General features: G+C 37.8%; 1 protein-coding gene across 1 annotated transcript in view; it reads right to left on the reverse strand.

Moving 5' to 3' along the window:
- Window positions 1–27,036, reverse strand: part of IARS2 (isoleucyl-tRNA synthetase 2, mitochondrial) — a 63,764-nt gene that overhangs the window by 31,069 nt on the left and 5,659 nt on the right. Inside the window, exons 3-11 of the mRNA XM_019465662.2 lie at window positions 12,854–13,013; window positions 11,645–11,793; window positions 11,513–11,562; window positions 11,322–11,431; window positions 10,913–11,003; window positions 10,233–10,348; window positions 6,134–6,303; window positions 2,416–2,506; window positions 1,006–1,157 (exon numbers count right to left, since the gene is read on the reverse strand). Coding sequence (XP_019321207.2) covers window positions 1,006–1,157; window positions 2,416–2,506; window positions 6,134–6,303; window positions 10,233–10,348; window positions 10,913–11,003; window positions 11,322–11,431; window positions 11,513–11,562; window positions 11,645–11,793; window positions 12,854–13,013 — 1,089 coding nt within the window. The remainder of the gene's footprint in view (window positions 1–1,005; window positions 1,158–2,415; window positions 2,507–6,133; window positions 6,304–10,232; window positions 10,349–10,912; window positions 11,004–11,321; window positions 11,432–11,512; window positions 11,563–11,644; window positions 11,794–12,853; window positions 13,014–27,036) is intronic.

Consider the following 27,036-nt stretch of genomic DNA (forward strand, 5'->3'; position numbering starts at 1 on the left):
GTACATTATTCTATTACTGCAATGAGAAACTGAAAATTATCTGTGAAGGAATCAAAACCAAAACGAAACAAAACAAAACAAAACACTAGGCTCCAGCATTCTGCATCAGACTTAGATGTTCTTCAATCAAAAATCTGTGCAGAGCTGAAGTTACAAAACTTAACATTTACAACAAAGGAAAACAGGCTTCACAGGAATGCAAACAATAAAACAGTCCCTACGATAGTTGTCCACTCTACACAAACACAGAAAATGTAAACTGCTTGCCCGGCTTTGGCAAGGGCTTCAAACTGCCAAGTCAACAAATAAACCAACTGATTACAGTTATATGTTAAGATGAAAGCAGTAACATAAAGTGTCTTCATTATCAGCCTGGCTAACAAATATATATTTGAGCTCTTTCATTCAACAGAATTAAGTTGTTTACAACACACACACACACACACACACAGATACATATACTATGTGGTGAATGAAGGAGCTCAAATATATATTAATATTTAGAATACCCATTTTAAAGTATTTGTTAAGTCAAAGCAACAATTTTTTGAATGGACTGCAATTTCAATCTTAAGGAAGCAAAGCGTTTTTAAAGAGTTTTACTGAAATGTCTACTATGTGCCAGACACTGGTCTGGAACCCTCATTCACTTACCCCACGAGGTAGGCATTATTATCAACTTTATATAGATGAGGAAACTGAGGTTCTGAGAGGCTAACCACCTCCCGAACTCACATCTGTCCTAACTCTATATTACTTTCACTATACTGGGCAGGAAATTTGGGCGTGTCACTTAACCTCTTTAAGCCACACGTGTATAATGAAGGAATGGAAATCCAAGATGCTTCTAAATCTAAAACTATAATTTTATGAAACCAAATCACATCACCAAATCATAATAGCAGCAATCCCTTCTATTCCCCAAATCCTACTTCAACCTCCCATGCAATCCTTTCATACTAAAGGAATTAAAACCCAATGCTCACAACAGGATGTCTCGTATACCTTGGCTGTAGCCTTGATATCCGTGATATTTACAAACCACTGCTTGCTGGCACGAATAACCACTGGTTTCTTAGTCCTCCAGTCATAGGGATAGCTGTGTACCAATTTCTCCTCTTTCAACAAATGTTTTGAAGCCTGAAGCATCTTTATAACTTTTAAAAAATCAATAACAATTTACATTAGAATTAAAAAGTACTATGAAAATCCTAATAGTTCTGTAATTCCCAGGGAGTACTAATCTGAACCAGTAGGTACCAGTTGGTAAGAGTAGCTACAGAGGCATAATCTGGGAATCTCTTGGCAAAAAAAAGCAGGGACTACAAAACCTTAAGTAGACTCTAAATTAAGCCATTCCCATGGCTCTTCATTCCAAAGGAAAGATAAATAGGATATATCTAAAATTCTACGTTTGAAACTCATAGCCATAATCTTTCATACCATGAATCTTAAAATGGTCTCCAAAGAATCCAAAAGAAACCAGCTATAGTGGGTTGAATTTATCCCCCCAAATGATATGTTCACATCCTAACCCTTAGTACTTGTGAATGTGACCATATTTGGAAATAGGGTCTTTGCAGATGTAATCAAGTTAAGATGAGGTCACATTGGATTAGAGTAGGCCCTGAATCCAATGACTAGTGTCCTAATAAGAGGGGAGGATAGAGACAAACAAGAGCAAAGGACTTGTGACAACGGAGGCAAAGATTAGAGTGATACCAAGGAAAGCTAAGGATAACCAGAAACCACCAGAAGCTAGGAAGAAACAAGGAAGGATTCTTCCATAGAGCATTCAGAGGGAGCAAGGCCCTGCCAAACCACTGATTTCAGACTTCTAGCCTCCGCAACTGTGAGAATAAATTTCTGTTGTTTTAAGCTGGTAGATTTATGGTAATTTGTTACAGTAGTTCTAGGAAAGTAATACACCATGTTTAATTAGCCTTAGTCTTAGTGTGGGCGAAGAAAGGTCTTAACAGTACCTGGTCCTTGGGTCTATAACTATAAAAAGTCAAAAAGACAAGTCAAGGCTGGAGGACCCCGAAGATCATAGTACATAAACAGCGCTGCACAGGGGATCAGTGATTTACAAGAGGGTTAGAAAAACAGTAGTGTCTGATACACGGTCAGCACCTAGCCTCAAGCTTGATTTTATTTCTCCACGAAACTAATACAGCCATAGCCATAAAATAACACCACTCCCTGTTGACTGCCCTGCTTTGCTTAAACAGAACAATTTTAAAGCAAAAGATGAACAAGTCCCAACTTCCATTTTAAACCATGCAGTAAAATAAAATACAATTTCAGATTTTTGTTTCTAATGAGAGTGTAAGATGGGAGAAGAGCCAGCAAAGCTTACTGCTGGTTGCTTTTCAGAAAATATCTATTTATCATAATAACACATACAATACTCACCCACATCTGTGCCCTCTTCAAGGACAGCCTTGTTTTCAAGTTCAGGACCTGCAACTTCTGTGAAAACTCCATCTTCATCCACTAAACAATCCTACAAAGGGTTATTTTCAACAACAAAGTATCAAGATATTTTATCTTATGACACTACCCGGCAAAACAATCTATATAAAACATGTCAGTACAGTCTTTCACTGCATTGAAAATCTGGATACTTCTTACTTAATAGAAATTTGTGGATTTATACATTTAAAACACAAAAGGCAAATGTCTTTTTTGTTTTTGAGACACAGGGCGCGCACAAGCGCACAAGCACACAAGCAGGGGAGGAGCAGAGGGAGAGCGAGACAGAGAATCTTAAGCAGGCTCCACGCAGCGGAAAAGTCTGACGCAGGGCCTTGATCTCACAACTGTGAGATCATGACCTGAGCCAGGATGAAGAATCAGACGCTTAACAGACTGTACCACTCTGGCACCCCAAAAGGCACAATGTCTTATTAAAACAAATACCTGAAGTTTAATTAAAAAAAAAAAGTAAAATCCTCAACAAAATATTAGCAAACTGAATCTAATAATACATTTTTAAAAAATCACACACCGTAATCATTTGAGATTTATTCCTGTATGCAAGTGTGGTTCAAGATTCACAAAACAACCAACATGGTGTCACATCAATAAGAGAAAGGATAAAAACCATTATGATCATTTCAACAGATGCAGAAAAAGCATCTGACAAAGTACAACATCCATTCACGATAAAAACCCTCTGTAAAGTAGTAAAGAAAACATACCTTAACATAATAAAGCCGGTGTATGAAAAACTCACAGCCAACAATGTACTCAATGGGGAACAACTGAGAGCTTTTCTCCTAAGGTCAGGAACAAGACAAGGAAGTCCACTCCCACCACTTTTATTCAACATAGTACTGGAAGTCCTAACCATAGCAATTAGACAACATAAAGAAAAGGCATCCAAATTGCTAAGAAAGAAATAAAACTCTCATTATTTGCAGATGACATGATACTATATATATAAAACCTTAAAGACTCCACCCAAAAACTGCTAGAGCTGATACATGAATGCAGTAAAGTCACAGGATACAAAATCAATGTACAGAAATCTGTTGCATTCCTATACACTAATGATGAAGCAGCAGAAAGTGAAATTAAGAAACCAATCCCATTTAAAATTGTACTAAAAATAATAAATTATCTAGGAATAAACTTAACCATAAGTGAAAGACATGTCCTCTAAAAACTGTAAAACAGTGATGAAAGAAATTCAAGATGATGCCAAGAAATGGAAAGACATGTTCATGGGTTGGAAGAACAAATATTTTTAAAATGTCTATACTCCCCAAAACAATCTACAGATTTAATGCAATCTCTATCAAAATACCAACAGCATTTTTCACAGAAGAACAAAAAATATCAAAATTTGTATGGAACTAGACCTAAGACCTCTAATAGCCAATGCAATCTTAAAAAAGAAAAACAGGGGCGCCTGGGTGGCTTAGTCGGTTAAGCGTCCAACTTTGGCTCAGGTCATGATCTCATGGTTCATGAGTTCAAGCACCACATCGGGCTCTGTGCTGATAGCTCGGAGCCTGGAGCCTGCTTTGGATTCTGTGTCTCCCTCTCTCTGCCCCTCCCTCTCTAATGCTCCCTCTAATGTCTCTGTCTCTCTCCCTCTCTCTTAAAAATAAACATTAGAAAAAATTTTAAAAAGAAAAACAAAACTGGAGGTATCACAATTCCAGATTTCAAGTTATGTTACAAAGTGATAGTAATTGTATGGTACTGGCATAAAAATAGACACATAGATGAATAGAATAGAACAGAAAACCCAGAAGTAAACTGACAATTATATAGTTAATTAATCTTCGACAAAGGAGGAATGAATATACCATGGGAAAAAGTCTCTTCAACGAATTTTTCCAGTTGGACAGTTACATGCAAAATTATGAAACTGGACCACTTTCTTCCACCATACACAAAAACAAACTCAAAATGGATTAAAGACCTAAATGTAAGACCTAAAATCATAAAAATCTTTGAAGAGAACATAGGCAGTAACCTCTCTGACATCGACTGCAGCAACTTTTTTCTAGAGAGGTCTCTTGAGGCAAGGGAAACAAAAGCAAAAATAAACTATGGGGACTACACCAAAATAAAAAGTTTCTTCACAGAGAAGGAAACAACCAAAAAAACTAAATGGCAAAATACTAAATGGGATAAGACACTTGTAAATGACATATCTGATAAAGGGTTAGTATCCAAAATATATGAAGAACTTATAAAACTCAACACCGCAAAAATAATCCAATTAAAAATGGGCAGAAGACATGAACAGACATTTCTCCAAAGAAGACATCCAGATGGCCAAAAGACATGAAAAGATGCTCAACATCACTCATCATCAGGGAAATGCAAATCAAAACTACAAAGAGGTATCACTGCACAACTATCAGAATGGCTAAAATCAAAACACAAGAAACAACAAGTGTTGGCAAAGACATGGAGAAAAAGGAACCCTCGTGCATTGTTAGTAGAAATGCAAACCCGTGCAGCCACTGTGGAAACATTATGGAGTTTCCTCAAAATGTTAAAAACAGAACTACCCTATAATCTGGTAATCACACTACTGAGTATTTACCCAAAAACATTAAAAAAAACCACGAATTCAGGAGCGCCTGGGTGGCTCAGTACACACACACACACACACAGAATGGAATATTATTCAGCCATAAAGAAGAATGAAATCTTGCCATTTATAACAACACGGATGTATCTAGAATATAATGCTAAGCAAAATAAGTCAGTCAAAAAAGACAAATACCATATGATCTCACTCATATGTGGAATCTAAGAAACAAACAAAAGGCAAAAAGAGAGAGAGACACCAAGAAACAGACTCTTAACTACTGAGAACTGATGGTTACCAGAGGGGAGGGGGGAGGAGGGGATGGAGGAAATAGGGGTGGGGATTAAAGAGTACACTTTTGATGATGAAAAATAAAATAATTTTTTAAAAAGTTAAATATACTAAAAATACCTTTAACTTGGTCTCTATTAATGTCCAGATCAATTGTAATGTACATATATTGTGCTGACTTTGGGACTCACTTTTAACTAAAGGAAAAAACTCCCTAAGTAACTGACATGTATAACATAAATTTAAAGAGGACTGTTTAAAAACAAACTGCTCTTTCAAACAGAAAGAGAAAAAATTCTCCCCATTTAATACGTATTTTTCAATTCTAATTCTGTGCTGATTTTGTGTTAATTCTCCAAAACCTTTCTCAGTTAGTATGAATTAACGAGGCATTAGGGTACTGAACAAACCTGGGCATTTCACAACTTAATTGTGACAAAAATGATTGCTTATCGGGGCGCCTGGGTGGCGCAGTCGGTTAAGCGTCCGACTTCAGCTCAGGTCACGATCTCGCGGTCCGTGAGTTCGAGCCCCGCGTCAGGCTCTGGGCTGATGGCTCGGAGCCTGGAGCCTGTTTCCGATTCTGTGTCTCCCTCTCTCTCTGCCCCTCCCCCGTTCATGCTCTGTCTCTCTCTGTCCCAAAAATAAATAAAAAACGTTGAAAAAAAAAAATTAAAAAAAAAAAAAATGATTGCTTATCACCAAAACATAAAGATGTTAATTAGGATTTATCACTTTAATTCTACAAAAGCAACAATTAAAAAGGAAAGAAAAGAGGAAAAGTACCGTGGACAGGCTGTGTTGAGAAGCTACACTGTAATCTTCCATACCATGGGCTGGGGCTGTGTGAACCAACCCTGTTCCTTTTGTCATGGTCACATGATTTGCAGGTAAAAGAGGAGAGGCTTTACCAGGAATTAAAGGATGAGTACAAGTACCATTTTCCAAATCTACACCTGTGGGGAAAAAAAAACCATAATTAAGAATTATCTTACGTAACAATGTTTCTACCTCTTTAAGAGTAGCAAGAGAGTAGCAAGTGAAAAGTGCAGGAACTTCCAGGCACCTGGGTGGCTCAGTCAATTCAGTGTCCGATTCTTGATTTTTGGCTCAGGATATGATCTCACCATCGTTGAAAATGAGCCCCATGTTGTACTCAGCGTGGAGCACAAAGCCTGCTTGGAATTCTCTCTCCTCTCGCTGCCCCTCCCCTGATCATTCTCCCTCTCTTTCAAAATAAATAAATAAAATTCAATTAAAAAAAAAAAAAGAGGGGTGCCTGCGTGGCTAAGTCAGTTAGGCTTTTGACTTTGGCTCGGGTCATAATCTCACGGTCCATGAGTTCGAGCCCCACATCGGGCTCTATGTTGACGGCTCAGAGTCTGGAGCCTGCTTCAGATTCTGTGTCTCCCTCTCTGTCTGCCCCTCCCCTGCTCATGCTCAATTTCTCTCTCTCTCTTTCTCTCTCTCAAGAAAAATAAACATTAAAACAAATTAAAAGAAAAAAAAAGAAAAGTGCAGGATCTGGAACAAGACTGGCCTCAAACTTGGCTTCCCTTTTTACTTGCACTGTGACCTTTAGGAACCTATAGTATGTAGAAAATTACAGTTCCCATCTCAGAGGGTTGCCATGAGGATAAATTGAGGTAATACATTTTAAGTATTTGGGGGACTTAGCACAATAACTGCCACACAGTAAATGATTTAAAATATTAGCAATTATTGGGGTGCCTGGGTGGCTCAGTCGGTTAAGCGTCCGACTTCGGCTCAGGTCATGATCTCACGGTCCGTGAGTTCAAGCCCCCGCGTCGGGCTCTGTGCTGACAGCTCAGAGCCTGGAGCCTGCTTCAGATTCTGTGTCTCCCTCTCTCTCTGACTCTCCCCCATTCATGCTCTGTCTCTCTCTCAAAAATAAATAAACATTAAAAAAATTAAAAATAAATAAAAATAAAATATTAGCAATTATTATAACAGACAACACAAATGAGCCCAAGATTTCTCTAACTTATGTACAGCTATGCACCTTTTGGAATATAAGGACAAAGAAATTAGAACAGATCAATGACCAACAGGTTCTAACACTATCTCTATGGGAATTAACTGTTGTTGCTTTTCATAATGTTACCCTAAAAAGGTAAGAGATGATAAATAATACCTAACAGTCAGTAGGTACCTACCATGTACTGGGTTCAACATAAATTCTTACTTCATCTTCATAATACTACCAAACACCTAATATTATCTGCAATTTATAAATCAGAAAACAAGAAAATGTAGGCAATATGCCTCGTGTTACATGGCTAATAAATGATTGAATCCAACTTCCAAAGCAAGTATGACTCTAACATTCTGTATAACCCCAGCCCTTTTAATAATACATTGATCTACCATCTGTCAATTTTTCCACACTATCAGTAATGTTTCTCACCTTTACTGCTTCTTGAGTTGGATTCTATAAATTAATCTTTCATATGCTCTAAAGACAACAGAAATAAATAAGTCTCCAAACTTTAAAAAGATTACCTGGTTCTACTTATGTATTTACCAAGATGTACTAGGTAAGTCTGTTAAGTCTATCTACTCTTCAATAATTAAAGAAATTTCAATGGTCCCCTTACTCCTAAGATCTTCCCCACAAATCATCCTTCATCTTTCTAAACTAAATATTAACTTAAAAAAAAAATCTGTCCTCACAGAGCAATGTCTCCACTTTTATGATCCTTCCTTTCTGGCTGTAGAGGAATAAGACGTAACCGATTCAATATCACCAAAAGAATACAAATCTTTTAACTTTAACATTTCATAGATAGCCCTGTTGCTGATTTCGTTTTGATTATAACAGTATACGAATAAAAAGGCTTGAGAAAAATTAACATTCCCTTATAACTGATGGCAATGAACTCCCTTTTCTGAAAATAAATCACAAGTTCTCCTCACTGTTGGACTTGGATGACTTGGCATTTTATTGCTAGAAAATACTTAAATTACTAGGAAAAACTTGAATACTTCAGGATACATGTTTTCCAAGATAATTCATAATGCTGTCAATGAAGAGAATTGTTAATATTGATTTTTTCACTTTGATTCCTTTCTTTAAGTTAGATTTGCAAGTAAGACAAGTCCCTGTGGCCCTACGTTGTACTTGTCAAGCATTTTTAGTATGGAAATGAAAGGTTTAGGGCAAAGTAAACTTCACCCATTAACCTTCCTTTACCTCCATCCTTAGTGTATCTGCCAGTCAATATTCTCTCTCCCCTCCCAACAAAGACCTTTGGTCAATAAGGAACAATTTATATTTTTTTTTCTGTAAAGAAAAGCTATCCTACACAAGTTATTACATTTTAGCTGTTCAACAGTCCTCCCACTTTAATAAGTTAATAAGCTATCCGTCATCAATTTATTTGCCGCAGATGAGAAGTGTACCTACTCCTCTAAAATGTGGTGGCTCAAAACGGCAACCCAATAATTCTCTGACGTAATAATTTGAAACAATTATCCAATCTAACCTGAGTACCTTCAAACACCTCATGGGAATGCCATTCAGCTTCTGCAACATCTAACTTTTCAGTGAAATCTGTACTACCTTCTTCTGTGCTTAAAAAAGGGATAGGAGAGGGTTATGGGGTAAAGAATATGCTGGATCCTCTAACTTACTTACGGCACCAACAAGGACCAAATGGTATTAAATACCAAACATTTTGTAGCTTCTTTCCTGCTTTTGACATAAAACCCTCTTATTTTTGTTAAGACCGCTTCAACTTCTAATTGGCCTGCACCTAAAATGATACATTTAGGTCTGTGGCCATACCACCCTGAACACGCCCAATCTCATCTAAAATGATGCATTTAGAGGGCTTCTTTATTTGACTAGGCAATCTTTCCATTTCGGGGTATCTCTACTCATCCTACTCATGTGATTTTTCTCTTTAAGTAAGAAATTCAAGAAACGCAAAGATGTATCATCCCTAAAGATAAAAGGTAATTTTAAACTTCCCTAGATTTTGGGGTGCCCTGGGTGGCTCAGTTGATTAAGTGTCCAACTTCGGCTCAGGTCAGGATCTCACAGTTCGTGAGTTCAAGCCCTGCATTGGGCTCTGAGCTTTCAGGAGCCTGCTTTGGATTCTGTGTCTCCCTTTTTCTCTGTGCCTCCCCTGCTCACGCTCTGTCTCTCTCTCTCTCAAAAATAAACAAACATTAAAATAAATTAAAATAAATAAATGGACTTCCCTAGATTTTAGTAATTATATTTCAAAATCAATCAATACTTCAGAAGTTACAAATTACAGCTTACTAAGGATTCTTTTGACAGAAGAACAATCTCAGGAATAATTTTCTGAATTTATTAAATTTCCTCATTAAAATCATATACCAAAAAATAAACATATTTAATTCCTTCCCTGTGTCTCTGATTAAATCAGATAACAAGAATTTTTGGTGACTCAATTTTGAGTAAAATTTTATTTTTTTGTTTTTAATTTTTAAGAAATTTTTATTGTAAGTAGGCTCCATGCCCAATGTGGGGCTTGAACTCATGACCCTGAGATCAAGAGTCACATGCTCTACTGACTGAGCCAGGAGGCATCCTTTGAATAAAATTTTAAAAGGATACTTGTACATTCTACATTGTACAAAGGACATTTATCTAATTTTTCTTTAGGTATTTGCCAGATATACTGTTAGTGTTTTTGTTAATGTTCATATTTTCTAGACTCTTATCACATTTAATATATATTTTCCTTCAGTGTAATCAATGTGAAATATATTCTACAAAAACAGAGGCCATATCTGTTTCAATTTAAAATGAGAAATGTTCAGCCAAATACTAAACTCAAATCAAATGGATACTCTGATGACTGTGATGGTCAGAGTATCTATAAATCTTCACCTGAAAATGTTGAAATAACTTCAAGTGTTGTTTCCAAAACAGAAGCAATGGATGTTACTTTATCTGCAGCAAGTATGTACAGGTCCCCAGATTTGGAACATTTCACAACAGCATACCTAAAATAAAATTTTAGGAGAAAATTACTAATAATGAAAAAGAAAAGCCACAGCTATTTTAAATGTTTTACATCATTTTAGGAAAACTAACTTCAAAATAAAAAAAAAGCACTACTTTCAAAGAACTTCATCCCTTACATTTGTTTTCCAAAAAAGCCGCATGTGAGGTCTTAAATGGAATCATCTAAAGCTTAATAAAACCTATATGAACAGGGGCGCCTGGGTGGCTTGGTCGGTTAAGCGTCCGACTTCGGCTCAGGTCATGATCTCACGGTCCGTGAGTTCGAGCCCCGCGTCGGGCTCTGTGCTGACAGCTCAGAGCCTGGAGCCTGCTTCCGATTCTGTGTCTCCCTCTCTCTCTGACCCTCCCCCATTCATGCTCTGTCTCTCTCTGTCTCAAAAATAAATAAATGTTAAAAAAAAAACCAAACCTATATGAACATAATAACTATGTTATAATTCACCGAATTTTAAGAGAACAATGATAAAATAAATTCAAAATAATGCTAATGATGAAACTGCTCCTATTTGTGGATAGAACAAAAAATATAGAAATAAACTTACTTTGAGTCTGGCATATAACAAACAGCTTGATTGGCAGGAATTGTCCAAGGCTGGGTAGTCCAGACTAAAAAACTAACAGGAGATGAACCATCTGTGAAAACAAAATTTTAATTTTTTTTTTTAATGTTTATTCATTTTTGAGAGAGACAGAACATGAGCGGGGAAGGGGCAGAGAGAGAGGGAGACACAGAATCCAAAGCAGGCTCTAGGCTCTGAACTGTCAGCACAGAGCCTGACGCGGGGCTCTGACGCTTGAACTCACAAACTGTGAGATCATGACCCGAGCTGAAGTTGGACGCTCTACCGACTGAGCCACCCAGGCACCCCTGTGAAAATAAAATTTTAAATATGCTACCAAATGTTACAATTCTGTAACTTGAATAAATTTCAAGCAATGAATAAATCTTACCTATGAGAGATACCAACTTGGGAGAAGGTTTCAAGAGAGGGAATTTTACATATACTGAGCGACTGACATGTTCAGGATTATACTCAAGTTCTGCTTCAGCCAATGCAGTCCTAAGGTTTAAGAATATTACATATAAATATTTGAAGGCCTCACAAAATTCTCCACTTTCACTACCAAAAACACATACATACCTTGATGAAGGAGACCAAAACACAGGTTTGTAAGATCGATAAATCAAGCCCTATGAAAGACAAATACATATGAAAGCTGGAATTTTGTAACACATTATTTAACATACTCAAAGAAAAAAAATACTTCATTACCTTCTCATACATTTGGTAGAAAAGTCTCAACTGTTTGGCCTCATATTTTCCATCAAATGTATAGTAGCAATTATTCCAATCTGCCATTATTCCCCAACGAATAAATGCTGATCTCTGTTTCTCAATTGCTGCTTCAGCAAATGATCTAGCTAAAAAACAAATTTAAGAAAGACAAAAAAAAAAAAAAAAAGCATCTGAAAACCAATAAATTCAAACTCTTTTTTTTTTAATGTTTATTTTTTTTGAGAGAGAGAGAGCGAGCAAGTGAGCGAGTGAACAAGCCGGGGAAGGGCTTCCAGTACAAAGCATGATGTGGGGTTCAAACTCACAACCGTGAGATCATGACCTGAGCCAGAACCAAGAGTTGGATGCTCAACCAACTGAGCCACCCAGGAGCCCCAATAAATTCAAACTCTTAAAGATGGTTTAGTATGTAGGTCTCTAAAAGCAGGTATTGTACATAGTATACAGTACAAAATGTATACAATAGGGAAATTATTTTGAAAGTTAAAGGTGTCTAGAAGATAACTAAAACAAATTCTAGAATTAATTAGAATTTCAAAACTATTCTTCAGACTTTATACAATGAACTTTACATTTAGAAAAAATAAACTGGAAAAATTATTTTTCGTATTTCTTAATTTGGGAAAAGGTAAGAGTAATTTTTATTTCATTATACACAGAAAAAGTAATCAGTACATCTAGTTTAGGCCATTAACACGAAGATGTTTCACAGTGATGTCAAAAATCTTCACAATCATATCTAAATACATGATAATTTAAGAACAGAAGATTCCTCCCTCACCCAGCTACTAAAGGATCAAATAAGAGATTAATTTAAAAAATATATATGCATTTTAGAATTGACTTTTAGTCTAGCACCTGAAATAGGTCAACAAACTCCAGCTAGGAAAGTAAATAAAAACACTGACCACAATAATTTCACAAAATATGAACATCAAAAAATTGGAAAATGTACGTGGAAATGCTCACAAACCTTTCCTCAGTCTCTGAATGTAAGTTCTCACAAAAGTCACTTAAATGAGATCTGAATTTTCTGTAACAAAAACTGGTTTCTAATAGATACCATTATAACCAAAAAAACCAAAACCAAAAAACAACAGAAAGTCTCTTTGATTAAGTCCTGACTTTTCCTAGGGACCAGTGTTTATGAATAACCATTTAAAAAAAGAAATAGGGATTATTTACCTTTTTCTCTAATTTCTACAGCTGAAAGATTCTGAGCTTTTCCACCAAGTTCTGACAATACTTTTATTTCAATGGGTAACCCATGACAATCCCAGCCTGGCACAAAATGTATTTTGGAACCTCTCATCATATGGTATCGATTGGCTATATCTTTCAAAATCTGCAAAGATAAAATGATAATCATCATTCACACATAAAGCACGTGGCCTACCATTACATTACTTTAATGTCATTGTAAAACACTGGGAAAGCCCAATTTTAAAAAGATTTACATAAACAAAATAACCTATTAAATCTGTTAACTCAAGTTCTACATAAACACAAAAGTAACAGATATTTGAAGTTTAAAAGTGCCATTAACTCCAGAAAACAAATCACATAAAAGGTTTCAAAGTGAAAAACATTATGCCCAGAATTATTAATTTGTCAAGTTGGAATATGCAGAAAAGCAGGCTATACCACCTTCTTAAGAAACAATTTTGACTTCTTAAAAACCAGAGGGTAAAAGTAAGTCAGTTATAAATTTGCTTTACTCATACTAAAAACATTAACATGAAAAATCCAGTATCATTTATATTCAGCTTAGAAACAGTATATAATCAACGCAGAATTTATAATGCACCCAGAGTATGGAATATCACAGTTAACTCTTTCTTTCATTGACAGAACCCTTATTAAAACACTAGACCTTCACTAGGTATAGTTCTATAACTGATTTCTCTTCTTAGTTCATTTTAGATACTAGGGGGCAGCCTTTTAAAACATGTATTACCATTACAAAATGGAAGATCAAAGGCAAAGGATAGATTTGGCTCCAAACTCAATTTCCTTCTTCCCAAAAGGAAATAAGGCAGTCGTCCAGAAAATTACTTCCTCCTTTCCACATTTATCAAAATTAGAAAAGATATTACACATTCCTCCCACACCTTCCCCCACTTAAAACTCTAACTCTCAAACTTCTTACCTAGGGGCAAGAGGAAGACCTGTGATCTGGGTGGTTATCACTGGACATAAAAAGTCATCTAATTACATGCACTTGAGATTTGTGTACTTTACAGTAGGTATATTATTTAAATCAACCAATATATAAATAACCCCCTTCCCACTTATTCTTTTTTGAAATTATTTTGATTATCTGTCCCTTCCCAGTAAAATATAAACTCCTTAAAACCCCATCTGTCTTCTTCACCAGTAAACTCCCAGCATTTAGAATGGCGTCTGGCACCATTCTACAAATATTGGTTGAAGAAATATTGGTTGAATGCATGCACATATGCTCTAGACTGTATGTATGTCTTATAAAGTAGTCATTAGCCACCAGTGGCTACTGAGCAATTGAAAACATTGCTAGTCCAAATTGAGATGTACTGTAAATATAAAATATATATCAGATTTCAAATAGTACAAAAAAAGAATGTGAAATATCTCAAAACAAGTTTTAGAGAGGCTGTATGTCAAAAGATACCTTAGATATGTTGACCTAAATATAATATTAAAAGAAGGTTCATCTGTTTCTTCTGACTTCTTTTTTATGGGGCTACTAAAAAGTTTTAACTTACCTACAGAGCTTACATTGTAGCTTGCATCACTTCTAATGAACAGTGCTGTTTTTGATCATATTAACACAATAGAATCATTTGGGCTACTAATTAAGAATGTCCCTATTAAGGAAAGGTCTATGTGAAGCCTGTGGTAAAAGGAACAGCAGGGACGCAGTAAGAATGTTTTACTAGTTCCTCAGTATCAGATTACGCTCCTCTCCAAACAAGTTCCTCCATTATGTTTAAGAACCTTCGGACCCTTTTGCTCATGATAACCCTGTCCTCATTTTCCCTTTTGTTTTTCATTTTCCTTTCATAATATTCATCTATTCCTTTATTTAATAAACAAAGTTTTGAATGCCTACTATGTGCTAAGAACTGTTCTGGGAACCTAGAGTAGGATAACAAACAGGGTCCTTCCAACGAAGGAAGACAGAAAATAAATATATTCATATTAAGAAAAAAGCAAGGTAAAGGTCAGAAAACAGCATGTGAGGTGGGGGAGGTGGGGGTGGTGGTACTATTTTAAAGGAAGGTCAGTAAAACCTGATGAGATGGCATCTGCACAGAGACATGAAGAAAATGAGAAAGTGAGTCATTTGAGTATCTGGGAAGTGCATTCCATGGCGAGAAAGCCAGCAAGACTACACAGGGTATGTCTGAGGAAAAACAGGAACTGTTCCTCCTCCAGGTCTTTGACGGAACCTCCAACTACGCGAGGTGAATTTGCATGGTGCCTCAGGTTTTTTGAGAATAACTCCTTCTCTACCCTCAATCCGTGTGGAGCTCACTCGCCTCTATTCCAGCTCCAAGGGTGAACACATAATCCATTGTGGCCTTCAACATATTCTGTCCCCACCTCCAAAATGACTGATTCAGGGATAGACCTGTGCCTCAAATCAGGACAAGGAGATTCAATTCCAGGACTTTTGTAAGAATTACTGGGGAAGAGAAGATAGAAGAATGTAAGCCTATAAATGCTGGGAAATGTGTGGGGTGGAAATGGGGGTATGGGGACCACCAAAGGGGGATACCATGCTTAAGAGTGAAACACAGAGAGAAACCAACTCTGATAGTATCTGAGTCCCTGGGTCCGGCCATGAAAGGAGCTAGAACTATCTCTGAACTCTACAATTAAAATACCTAACAAATTCTCTTTTTTGCTTAATCCCGTCAAGAGTTGTCTTTCTATCCCTAAGAACCCAAACAATGTGGAACAACAGAGTTTTGTTTTGTATTTTTGTTATTACAACCTATGATCTTACTGGGGATACTAAAAACAGGAGATTAGACTATCTTTCTTAAATTAAAGTGTCTTAATTCTTTGAGCATATGCAGCAGAAAGTTCCACAAGACAAATGGATAAATAATAAATGGACAAATTTTTAAATATTTAAAACAGAGAAAACAACCTAAAAGGAGTAACTTTAAAACAAAGATAATACCTCTTGAAGCTTCTGTGTGATAAATAACAAGACTATATTAAAATAGACAAGACTAGTCCAGACACCTATTTTATTGATCGGAACCAGATAATGCTGCACTATATTCCTATCTGGGAGAGCAATGTGTTCTTTGACCTTTTTTAAAATTTTGACTATTCAAACACATTGACTTTCCAGCGTTACTTTTTAGCCATTAAGTACATTAAAATTTGTAAAAAATATTTTCTTTGCTGTTTGTGATTATAAGAATAATACAAGTTCTTTCAAAAAAAAAGAGTAATACAGGTTCCTGTTTTAAAAAAAATTTAAGTGGGGTGACTGGCTAGCTCAGTTAGTAGAGCACACAACTCAATCTCAAGGTCATGACTTCGAGCCTCACGTTGGGCATGGAGCCTACTTAAAAAAAAATGCTATAGAAATAACAAATATTAGGTTTAAATTTTGTGTGTGTCTGTGCAAAATTAGATTCTAATGTAACACTTTTAAAACTTGTTTTACTTCCTTCACATAATAATATTTGTACATCTCTCACATCAGTACAGAAATATCTACCTGATTCCTTTTAAGATTCCATATACTTCATTACCAAGATTTATTTAATCAAGTCCCATTAAGGACACTCAGTATGGGCTACCAGTGTAATACAGCATTAACACAAGACGGTTAACGTTTTCCTTTTACATATAGCATAGTCACTTTTTCTAACAAAATTTCAACCAACCAAAGTGCCATAACAATAGATGGCTCAATAATCAGAACATAGATAGCCCCAAAATATATCTAATTTGTATGATTTAAGAGGGACCACAGAAACATGGCAAGGACATAAATGTACTAGATACATTTCTGATTAGATACATAACTGATTTCTTGTCTGGAAAATAAATCAATTTAGGTCATCCCTACCTCTTGACATCAACCTAAAGAAATTACAAATGTATTAATAGTAATAATAACATTAATAATAAATCAACATGAAAATCCAAACGTATACAAGAGACAAATTAAAACATTTAGAGATTACATTTGTCTTTCTAATCAGTAATACATACTCAAATTGGCAATAAAATTCAGTGTCAGTGGAGTACAATAAGGCAAGTTTCCTAAGTCGCCTGTAATATAAAAAGTGATATAATCTATTGAAAAGTAATTTACCAGTAGGTATCCAGAAATTCCTGTCTATTAAACTAACTCAAGGAAACAATGTGAATTCTTAAGAAAGTTGTAGGTATAAAAATATTCATTATATCATAATGTTATACAGTCATGAAAACACCTATATAGGATATTATAACAATTTCAAAATATGTTTATGTCAAAAATATCAGGAAAAAAAGGCAAGACAAAATCTATTCATAAAAATATTATCATTAACTATTTTTTTAAATATTAAAACTAAGGAAATACCTCAAAAAATGTTAAGAGCATTTACATTTGTTTGATAGGATTATGATAATTTTAACTTTCTTTTTTCAACTTTTTTGTATTTGCCAAATCCACATTTATAACCAAAGAAAACAATTAACTTTTAAAAATTTTCAAAATGTACCTCCCACTTCTTAAAAGATGGAGTAAATTCTTCCCAGTAAATAAAAATTTAAAACACTGGACATTATATATAACACAAACAGAAAGGTAAAGAGAAGGCACTAAGGACCTTAAGACCAAGAATGGACACAGTGGTGAGTTTCCAGGGTTTTGATTTGCCTCATATATTCTAGACGTGGACACAAGAGGCCAGCAATCTGGAAATGCCAAAGGCTACAGAAGAAAACCCATCGAAACCTTTTTTCCCCTCTGTCTCTAGCCAAAACACCAGGAAAGGGACAGCCTAACTGCTCTTCTCCAGTCAAGCACCACAAAAAAATCTGTGGCCTCAATTACACTCCTTCAAGCAAAAGCTGAGTAAAGAGCCTAGATTTCCACCTTTGCAAACTTGTCACGAGGCACCCTAAGCCCTCCTCCCCTGTCAGGATGGTGTCAGAGAAAATCAAGTAGCGAGTAGGACCCACACCTCTGCTGGGTAGTAATGAGACCCCGGTCTGCAGCGGCAGTGGAGACCATGTAGGGAGCCTGGACTTCATTCCTACCCAGCACCAACGAGGCACCCCTACCCGTCTCCCACGGGGGTGCTCGAAGGAGGCTTCGTGCAGAGTGGGGATGTTCACCGCTGCCCAGTGGTAACAAGGCCACCTCTTCCTCCCCTGGTATCAGTAGTGGCCATGCGGGGAGCTAGCACTTTCTGGCCAGCAGTGACAGCCGAGGTTTGGGGGGAAGCACAACTTCTACGTGGCGGAGCAGTAAGAAGGAGCACCCCGCCTTCGTGTTAAAAGAGGCTGAGTGGGGAATCTGGACTTCCGTCCCCTCCTTGGAGTAGCCAGACCGCGACCCCCTTCCTCTGCTGGAGAGGTGTCAGTGAGTGAAAGCTGCTAAAACAGAATGTTTAAATAAGATCCCAGGCTCTCAAAATACACAAAATGTCAAGGTTTCAATAAAAATTCACTCATCATACCCACACTAAACATCTGACACTGAAAGAAAAAAGACAGTCAGCAGACAACACTGAGATGACAGAGATGTTAGAACAACCTGAAAAAGATTTTAAAGGAACCATGATAAAAATGCTTAAGCAAACGACTGTAAACACAACATGAAAAATATGAAAAAATAAAAAGCCTCAAAGAACGTGTAGAGATAAAGTAAACGGTATTTTTTAAATTGGGATATAACTTAGTATATCAAATGTAAATTTTAAAAGTGAAAAATAACTCAAGTGACAATAACTTCAAAAGTGAAGCAGTAACTGAAATAAAAAGTTCAGCAGATGGGCCTGACTGCAGAACGGAGAGGACAGAGACAGGAACCGCTAAACCACGACTGAATGAGAAACTACTCCCTCTAAAAAGCAGGGTAGAAAAAAAAGGCAGGGAAAAACATGAAAACCAGGGAACTGTGGGACTATCACAAAAGACCTAACACAGGTGTCTCTGTCCTGAAAGGAGACTTTCTCAGCCAGAAATGGAAAACTACATGAAAAAATAATGGCCAGAAACCACATGTTGGTCAGAGACCTAAACCTACGAATTCAAGAAACTAAATGATGTCCAACATGAAAAATCCAAAGAAATCCACACCGAGAGTCATCATTATCATTAAACTTTTGAAAATGAAAATGTCTTTAAAAAAAAAAGAAAAGAAAGAAAATGAAAATGTCTTACAGGAAATCAGAGAGCAGGGGCACCTGGCTGGCTCTGCTGGAAGAGCATGCGATTCTTGATGCCAGGGGCGTGAGTTCAGGCCCCACGGGAAGTGTAGAGATTATTGAAATAAATAAAACTTTTAAAAAAAGAGAAAAGGGGACACCTTACTTATATGCAAAAAATAATTTGAATTACAGGAGAATTTTCATCAGAAAATATGAAGATCAGAAGGAAGTTTTTCAAGTGCTAGGGAAAAAAAAAGTCTACCTGAAATCGTAGACCCAGCAAAAATATACTTGAAGGACAAAAGGAAAATCAAGCCATTATCAGATAAGGGAAAGCAAAGATGACTGTCGACCAGCAGACCTACCCTAAGGAAAGGCTAAAGGAAAGAGAAAACAATAAAGAAGGAACATGTAAACATCAAGAAGGAAGAGAGAACATAATAAACAAAATATGGGTAAATATACACTTTCTATTTACTCAGTATTCTATTTACTCAAATATTCTAACCAAAGTTTCACAGTCGAAAGAATAACTATCAAACACTGTCTTGTGGGGACTGAAACGTGAGGGATGTGTAAAACAAGTTACAAATACAGGAGGGTAAAGGGACGGAAAGGCATACTAAATAGTCCATGGACCAAAGAAGAATTCTCAAGAGAAATCGCAAAGCACAATGAATTGAATAAAAATGTAAACTAAGTACATGTTAAAATTTGCAGAACACAAGCTACAGAAGTACTGACAGAAATTTACAGCAATAAAATACATGTGTTAGAAAAAGAGGAAAAGTCCAATCAATCATGTAAACTCTCACCTCAAGAAACTACAAACAGAACAAAGGAACCCAGAGCAAGCAGAAGCAGGACAATGATAAAAGGCAGAAATTAGTGAAACTAAAAACAGAAAAACAAGAGAGAAAATTCAGTGAAACAGAGTTTGACCTCGGGTAGGACAATGCAAAGAACCACAGGGACACGCTTGGCACTGAATCTGGGGGAGTAATTTTAAAACCCAACCTTTAAAGCTCCTGGAAATGGCCCTACAGGTATGCAACAGATGAAGCAACATCTATACGAGAAACAATTCTGTAAAAATTTGGTAGGAAAAGTGAGAGTCCGTGGCATCCGAACCAAGACCATTCCCTCCCTCCAGCCTGCCAGCTCAGCACAGCAGAGAATCCACTCCGGTCTACTGCTGCCAACAACACAGGGCTCCCTCTCCAGTCCCCCCCAGCTCCCGGGCTGCAGGGAGGTCTTCCCCAGAGAGGGCAAGCGTTTCTGTCAGCACTTCTGACCCTGCCCCAGCTCCCTGCAGCTGAGGCTCTAAGGTCCAGGCAAGGGCAGTCGAGAGATGGGCCTCCCTCCCTCTACTTGGCCCCCACTCAGGGAACACGCTCTACTCTAGGTGAAAGTCCGCTGGGAAGACTGGGGCTCCAATCCCACTTGTCTAGGCTCATAAGATGGTGGTTCTACAACAGGAAAGGCAGGTCAAGATCGCAGACTACTGACTCTCCCACGAGTGCTCAGCTCCTAAAACGGGGGTGTCTCTCACAGAAAAGTATACAGTTGTCCCCACTCTTGGCTCCAGAGCCCTGGCCGGGAGACTGTCCGTGAGGAGAGGAACAAGCAGTAAAAAAAATGGCTCTTACTCTCTTCCCAGCAACAGAGCACAGAGAAATCCAGGCCTAAGGAGGCTGTCGAAACCAGCGGAGGCAGTGGGGAAAGGCAGTTAGTTGGAAGAAGGTTCACAGATTCAAGATGACACGGGCTAAAATCTAGGTCAGCTAGTTTGCAGGAGAAAACCAGAAGACACAGCTGGGCGGGACCCTCCTGGGCTGAGAACAAATGTCAAACACTGACTCCAGGACCTAATACTTCGAAGGATCCCCCAAATTTGATGGATTAGTCTATAGAACAGATTATGCCCCAGGGCACTTTTGAAAATAAGAGAGAAAACAGTAGGAAATCTTCAGAGTAAAATAGATGGGTTTTGTCAGGGAAAGAGGATGGGCATCCTGCCAAAACCACAGCCAACCCAGGGTGACTGAGCATACCCAAAGCTGTGCCTCCCCGAGAAGCAACATCAGAGGCTTAATGCTGAAGAAAAATAGGAGAGGGTGGAAAGAGACCTCAAAAAAACCCAAAAAAAAACAAAAAACCAAAATCCATGCAGTCGCTACACATATAAACAAGAAAGTCATAAAAAAAGCCATGAGGGGGGGAAGGTGTCCAAGAGGTAATTATTAAGATTTATTAAAATATATTATCTAAAATGCCCAGTTTCTAACAAAAAAAATCCCTGCAAGACACATAAATATTTCTCATCACCAGCATCCACTGCTGTGCACATGCACGAGGCTAACCTCTGCAGCTGTACAACTACGTGCCGACAATCAGGGATCCCGTAGCTGCTGGCCCACAGGCACGGAGCCAACCCTGACTCCCGTCACTGGCCTGCATAGCTTTGAGGGCCTGCAGCTAGCTCCCGTAGTCACACAAATGCATGCTGACAGCCAAGGCCCCCCCAACTGCTTATGGGTCTGGCTTGGCCCTGATTCATTTCCCTGACCTGCATGCCACCAGCCCCAGCGTCCATGACCACCCTCCATTATCGTGCATAGGCTGTGGCTAGCCACAGCAGTCACAGGAGTACAAACCAACAGCCAGGGTCCCTGAGCTGACTATCTGACCAATGGTGGCCCCGGACACTGCTCCTGGCTCTGACCCTCCCCATTGCCTGTGTCTGCGGCTGGCCCCTACCACCACATTGGCTCCCACGGCAAGGCATCAGGCCACCACCACCACCTGCCCTGGTCCTTAGCCATTGGACCTGAAGGCACTGCTGAGGACCCCAGCAGCCCATACGCCCATGGTGGACCATTCACAGATCTAATCAACGATCACACCATTGTTGATGTCGTGCTCCCAACTGCCTGAGCGGACAAGATACTACACCAGCCCCATCCCTAACCTAGAATTGCCAGGGGGAGGAAAAAAAGTCAATCGAAAATCCTAGATGCAGCAATCCCAGTTACACCCTGCACCACAGCACACTCCAGCATGCCCCCATCTATATGTGAGTTCTTTCCATAAAGTCTCGAAGAGGTGATTACTTCTTCAAATGCATAGTCATCTACACAAGGCTGCAGGAATCATGAAGAATCAAAGAAACACGATACTGCCAAAGGAACAAAGTAAACTTCTAATAAAACACACACACACACACACACACACACACACACACACACACACAAATTAAGATCCATAAAATGCCTGACAAACATTTCAAAATAACTGTCCTAAAGATGCTCCAAGAGCAACAAGAGATCAGACATGTACAATTTAACAAAATCGGAAAAATAATATGAGAGTAAAATTAAAAGTTCAATCCAAGATAAAAAACAATGATGAACCAACAATACATTTGGGGGCTGGAGAATACAGTGACTAAACTGAAGAATTCAATGGAGAGCTTCAACAGCCCACATGACCCATCAGAAGAAAAGAATCAGTGAAATCAAAGACAGATCATTTGAAATTATCCAGTCAAAGGTACAAAAGATACAAGAATGAAAAGGAATAAAGAAAGCCTACAGAACTAGTCTGAAACTACTTTTTAAAAAATATATGTTTTATGAGAATCCCAGAAGGAAAAGAGAGGGGGAAAAGGGTCAGAAAACTCAAAGAAACTATAGCTGAGAATTTCCTAAATCTGGGGAGATACATGGACATCCAAGTTCACTAAGCTCATACATTCCCAAACAAACGCAACCCAAAGAGATTTCTGAAAGACACATTATAATAAAACTGTCAAAAATCAAAGACAAAGCAAGAACCTTGAGAGCTGCAAAGGAAAAAAGCTTGTCAATTTTAAGAGATTCCCCCACACCCTCCCATGAGGCTATCAGATTTCTCTATAGAACCCTTGCACACCCAGAGTGGAATGACGCATTCAAAATGCTGTAAATAAACTTCCAACCAAGAACACTTGATCCAGCAAGAGCTGTCCTTGAGAAATGAAGGAGAGAGACCTTCCCAGACAAAGTCACCACCACTAGACCTGCCATATAAGTCAAAATTTCAGAAATTCTTAAAGGAGCTCTTCAAGCTGCAATAAAAGGATGCGATTTACTACCAGAGCACATGAAAATAATCAAGGTGAGTCTATAGTCAGATTCAACATACCCCAATAGTGTAATATGTTGGTGCGTTTATGGTGTAACTCTAATATAAAGACCAAAGGACAGAAGAATTGAAGATAACTACAGTGGGGAGCGCAGCTGGCTCAGTCAGTTAAAGCTTCTGACTCCTGATCTCGGCTCGGGTCATGATCTCACAGTTTGTGAATGTGAGGCCGGCATTGGGCTCTGTACTGATGGCACAGAGCCTGCTTGGGATTCTGTCTCTCCTTTTCTCTGCCCCTCTCCACTTCACACACACGTGGTCTCTCTTTCCCTCTCTCTCAAAATAAATAAATAAACTTATTGGTGGACATTGAATTTGCTTCCAGTTTAAAAAAAAAAAAAGATAACTATAGCAACAATAACTGGCTAGTATATACACTGTATAAAAAGATGTAAATTATGGCATCAAAAACATAAAATGTGTTAGAGGCAGTAAAAGGATAGAGTTTTTGCATGTGACTGAGGTTAAGCTGCTATCAGCTTAGAGGACTGTTATATTTTATGTAAGCCTCATGGTAACCACAAAGTAAAAACCTTCAGGAAATGTATAAAAGAAAAAGAGAAGCAAATCAAAGCATACCACTATGAAAAAAATCATCAATTCACAAAGGAAGACAGAGAGGAACAAACAGAAAACAGTATATTGGGATGAGTAAGTCCTTGCCTATCGATGATTACTTTAAATGTACATGGATTACATCACCCATCAATAGATGTGGGGTGGCTGAATGGATGAGAAAACAAAACCCAACTGTGCTCCCTATAAGAGACTCACGTGTAAGCTATAAGGACACATGTAGGGATTAGGTGAAGGGACGGAAAAAGATTCCACAAAAATGGAAACCCAAAGAGAAATATTAGACAAAACAGATTTTAAGCCAAAAACTGTAACAAGAGATGTGGTCATCATCATGATAAAGGAGTCAATTCACCAGGAGGATATGACAGTCTTAAAAACTTATGCATCCAACATCAGAGCACCTGAATACATTAACTAACTACTAACAGATCTGAGGGAAAAAAAAAAAGACAAGAACACAATAATAGTAGAGGACTTCAATACCCCATTTTCAACAATGAATAGGTCAAGTCATACAGACAGAACATCAGTAAAGACACATTGGACTTGAACTATACTTTAAATCAAATGGACCTAACAGATAAACACTGAACATTCCATCTAATAGCAGCAGAAGAGCACCAGAGCACCATCCAGGATGGACCATATATTAGGCTATAAAACAAGCCTTAACAATGTAGAAAGATTAAGATCCCATCAAGTATCTTTTCATACCAAAATGGTATAAAGTTAGAAATCAATAATAGGAAAAAACCGGAAAATTCACAAATATGTGGAAAATAATCAACACATTTCTGAAAAACCAATGGGTCAAATAAGAAATCAAGGGGTGCCTGGGTGGCTCAGTCGGTTAAGCATCCGACTTCAGCTCAGGTCATGATCTTGCGGTCCGTGAGTTCGAGCCCCGCGTCAGGCTCTGTGCTGACAGCTCAGAGCCTGGAGCCTGTTTCCCATTCTGTGTCTCCCTCTCTCTCTGACCCTCCCCCGTTCATGCTGTCTCTCCCTGTCTCAAAAATAAATAAATATTTTTTTAAAAAAATAAAAAAAAGAAGTCCAAAATATATTGAAGCAAACAAATATGGAAACACAACATACCAAACAAACCTTAGGGAATGGAGCAAAAGCAGTTCTTAGAGGAAAGTTTATAGCAATAACTGCTTACCTTAAAAAGCAAGAAAGAGGGGGACATGGGTGGCTCAGTTGGTTAAGTGTCCAACTCTTCATTTCGGCCCAGGTCACGATCTTCCAGTTCATTAGTTTGAGCCCTACATCTGGCTCTACGCTGACAGCACGGAGGCTGCTTGGGATTCTCTTTTTCCCTCTCTCTGCCCCTCCCCACCTCAAAATAAATAAACTCAAAAAAAAAAAAAAAAGCAAGAGGGGCGCCTGTGTGGCTCAGTTAAGCATCTGACTTCAGCTCAGGTCATCATCTCGCATTCATGGGTTTAAGCCTCATGTCAGGCTCTGTGCGGACACCACAGAGCTTAGAGCCTGCTTTGGATTCTGGGTCTCCCTCTCTCTCTGCCCCTCCCCTGCTCATGCTCTGTTCTCACTCTCTCAAAAATAAACATTAAAAAAAATTTTTTTTTTAAATAAAAAGGCAAGAAAGATCCCAGACTATGCAAGTTTATAGCTCAAGGAACTAGAAAAGAACTAAGCCCAAAATTAGCAGAAGGAAGTAAAATGACAAAGATCAGAACAGAAATAAATGAAATAGAAAACAGGAAAACAACAGGAAAGATCAACAAAACTTAGGGTGGGTTTGTTTTTTTTTTTTTGAAAAGATAAAATTGACAAATTGTTAGCTAGACTTACTGAGAAGAGAAAAAATTCAAATAAGTACAATTATAAATGAAAAAGGAGGTATTACAACTCATACATGAAAAAGACAAAGAACCGTAAGAGATTACTATTAACAATTATATGCCAAGAAATTGAATAGCTCAGAGGAAACGGGTAAATTCCTAGAAACATCCAGCCAACCAGGGCTGAATCATGAAAAAATAGAAAATCTGAAGAGACCAGTAACAAGTAGGGAGATCAAATCAGTAACTAAATACCTCCCAACAAAGAAAAGCCCAAGACCATATGGCTCCACTTGTGAATTCTACCAAATATTTATAGAAGAATGAATGCCAAACCTTTTCAAACTCATCCAAAAAAATGAGGCCAGCATTACCATGATACCAATGTCAGATAAGGGCACTATAAAAAACTATAGTTCAAAATCCCTGATGAATATAGATGCAAAAGTTCTCAACAAAATGCTATCAAACCAAATTTAACAGTACTTTAAAAGGATGATACACCATGAGCAAATGAGATTTATCCCTGGGATTCAAAGATGAACATACACCCAAAAATGATACAAAAAGTTAATTGACGGAAAGATAGAAATCATAGCATTATCTCAATAGAAGCAGAAAAAGCATGTGGCAGAATTCAACATCCTTCCCTGATAAAAACTCTTGACAAAGTGGGTACAGGAGGAACGTACCTCAACATAATAAATACCAGTGGCACCTGGGCGGCTCAGTTGGTTAAGCGTCCAACTTCGGCTCAGGTCATGATCTTGCAGTTCATGAGTTCGAGCCCCATGTCAGGCTCTGTGCTGACAGCTCAGAGCTCGGAGCCTACTTTAGATTCTGTGTCTCCCTCTCTCTCCGCCCTTCCCCTGCTTACGCATGCTCGCGCTCTCTCTCTCTCTCAAAAATAAAAACATTAAAAAAAAAACCATAAAGACCATATATGATAAGCCCACAGATACCATCATATTCAACAGTGAGAAGTTGAAAGCTTTTCCTCTAAGATCACAAATAATACAAGGGTGCCCTCTCTCACCACTCCTATTCAATATAGTATTGAAGGTCTTGCCAGAGAACATAGGCAAAAAGAAAAAAGAAAAAGAAAAGACATCACCCAAACGAAAGGAAGCAGTTAAAATTATGTTTGTAGATGACATGATCTTATACACAGAAAATCCTAAACACTCAATCAGAAGCTATTAGAATAAATTCATTAAAGTTTCAGGACACAAAATCAACATACAGAAAGGAGTAATATTTCTATACACTAACAATGAATTGTTAAAAAAAGAAGAAAAGGAGGAAAACAATCCCATCACATTTATAATAGTGCCATAAAAACCACAACAAATAAATTTAACCAAGGGGCTGAAATATCTGTATATACACTAAAAACATTTTAACAATAAAATGTCCATACTAC

Source organism: Panthera pardus, unplaced genomic scaffold (genome assembly GCF_024362965.1).
Source record: "Panthera pardus isolate Hobbes unplaced genomic scaffold, ASM2436296v1 HiC_scaffold_21, whole genome shotgun sequence".
Taxonomy (NCBI): Eukaryota; Metazoa; Chordata; class Mammalia; order Carnivora; family Felidae; genus Panthera; species Panthera pardus.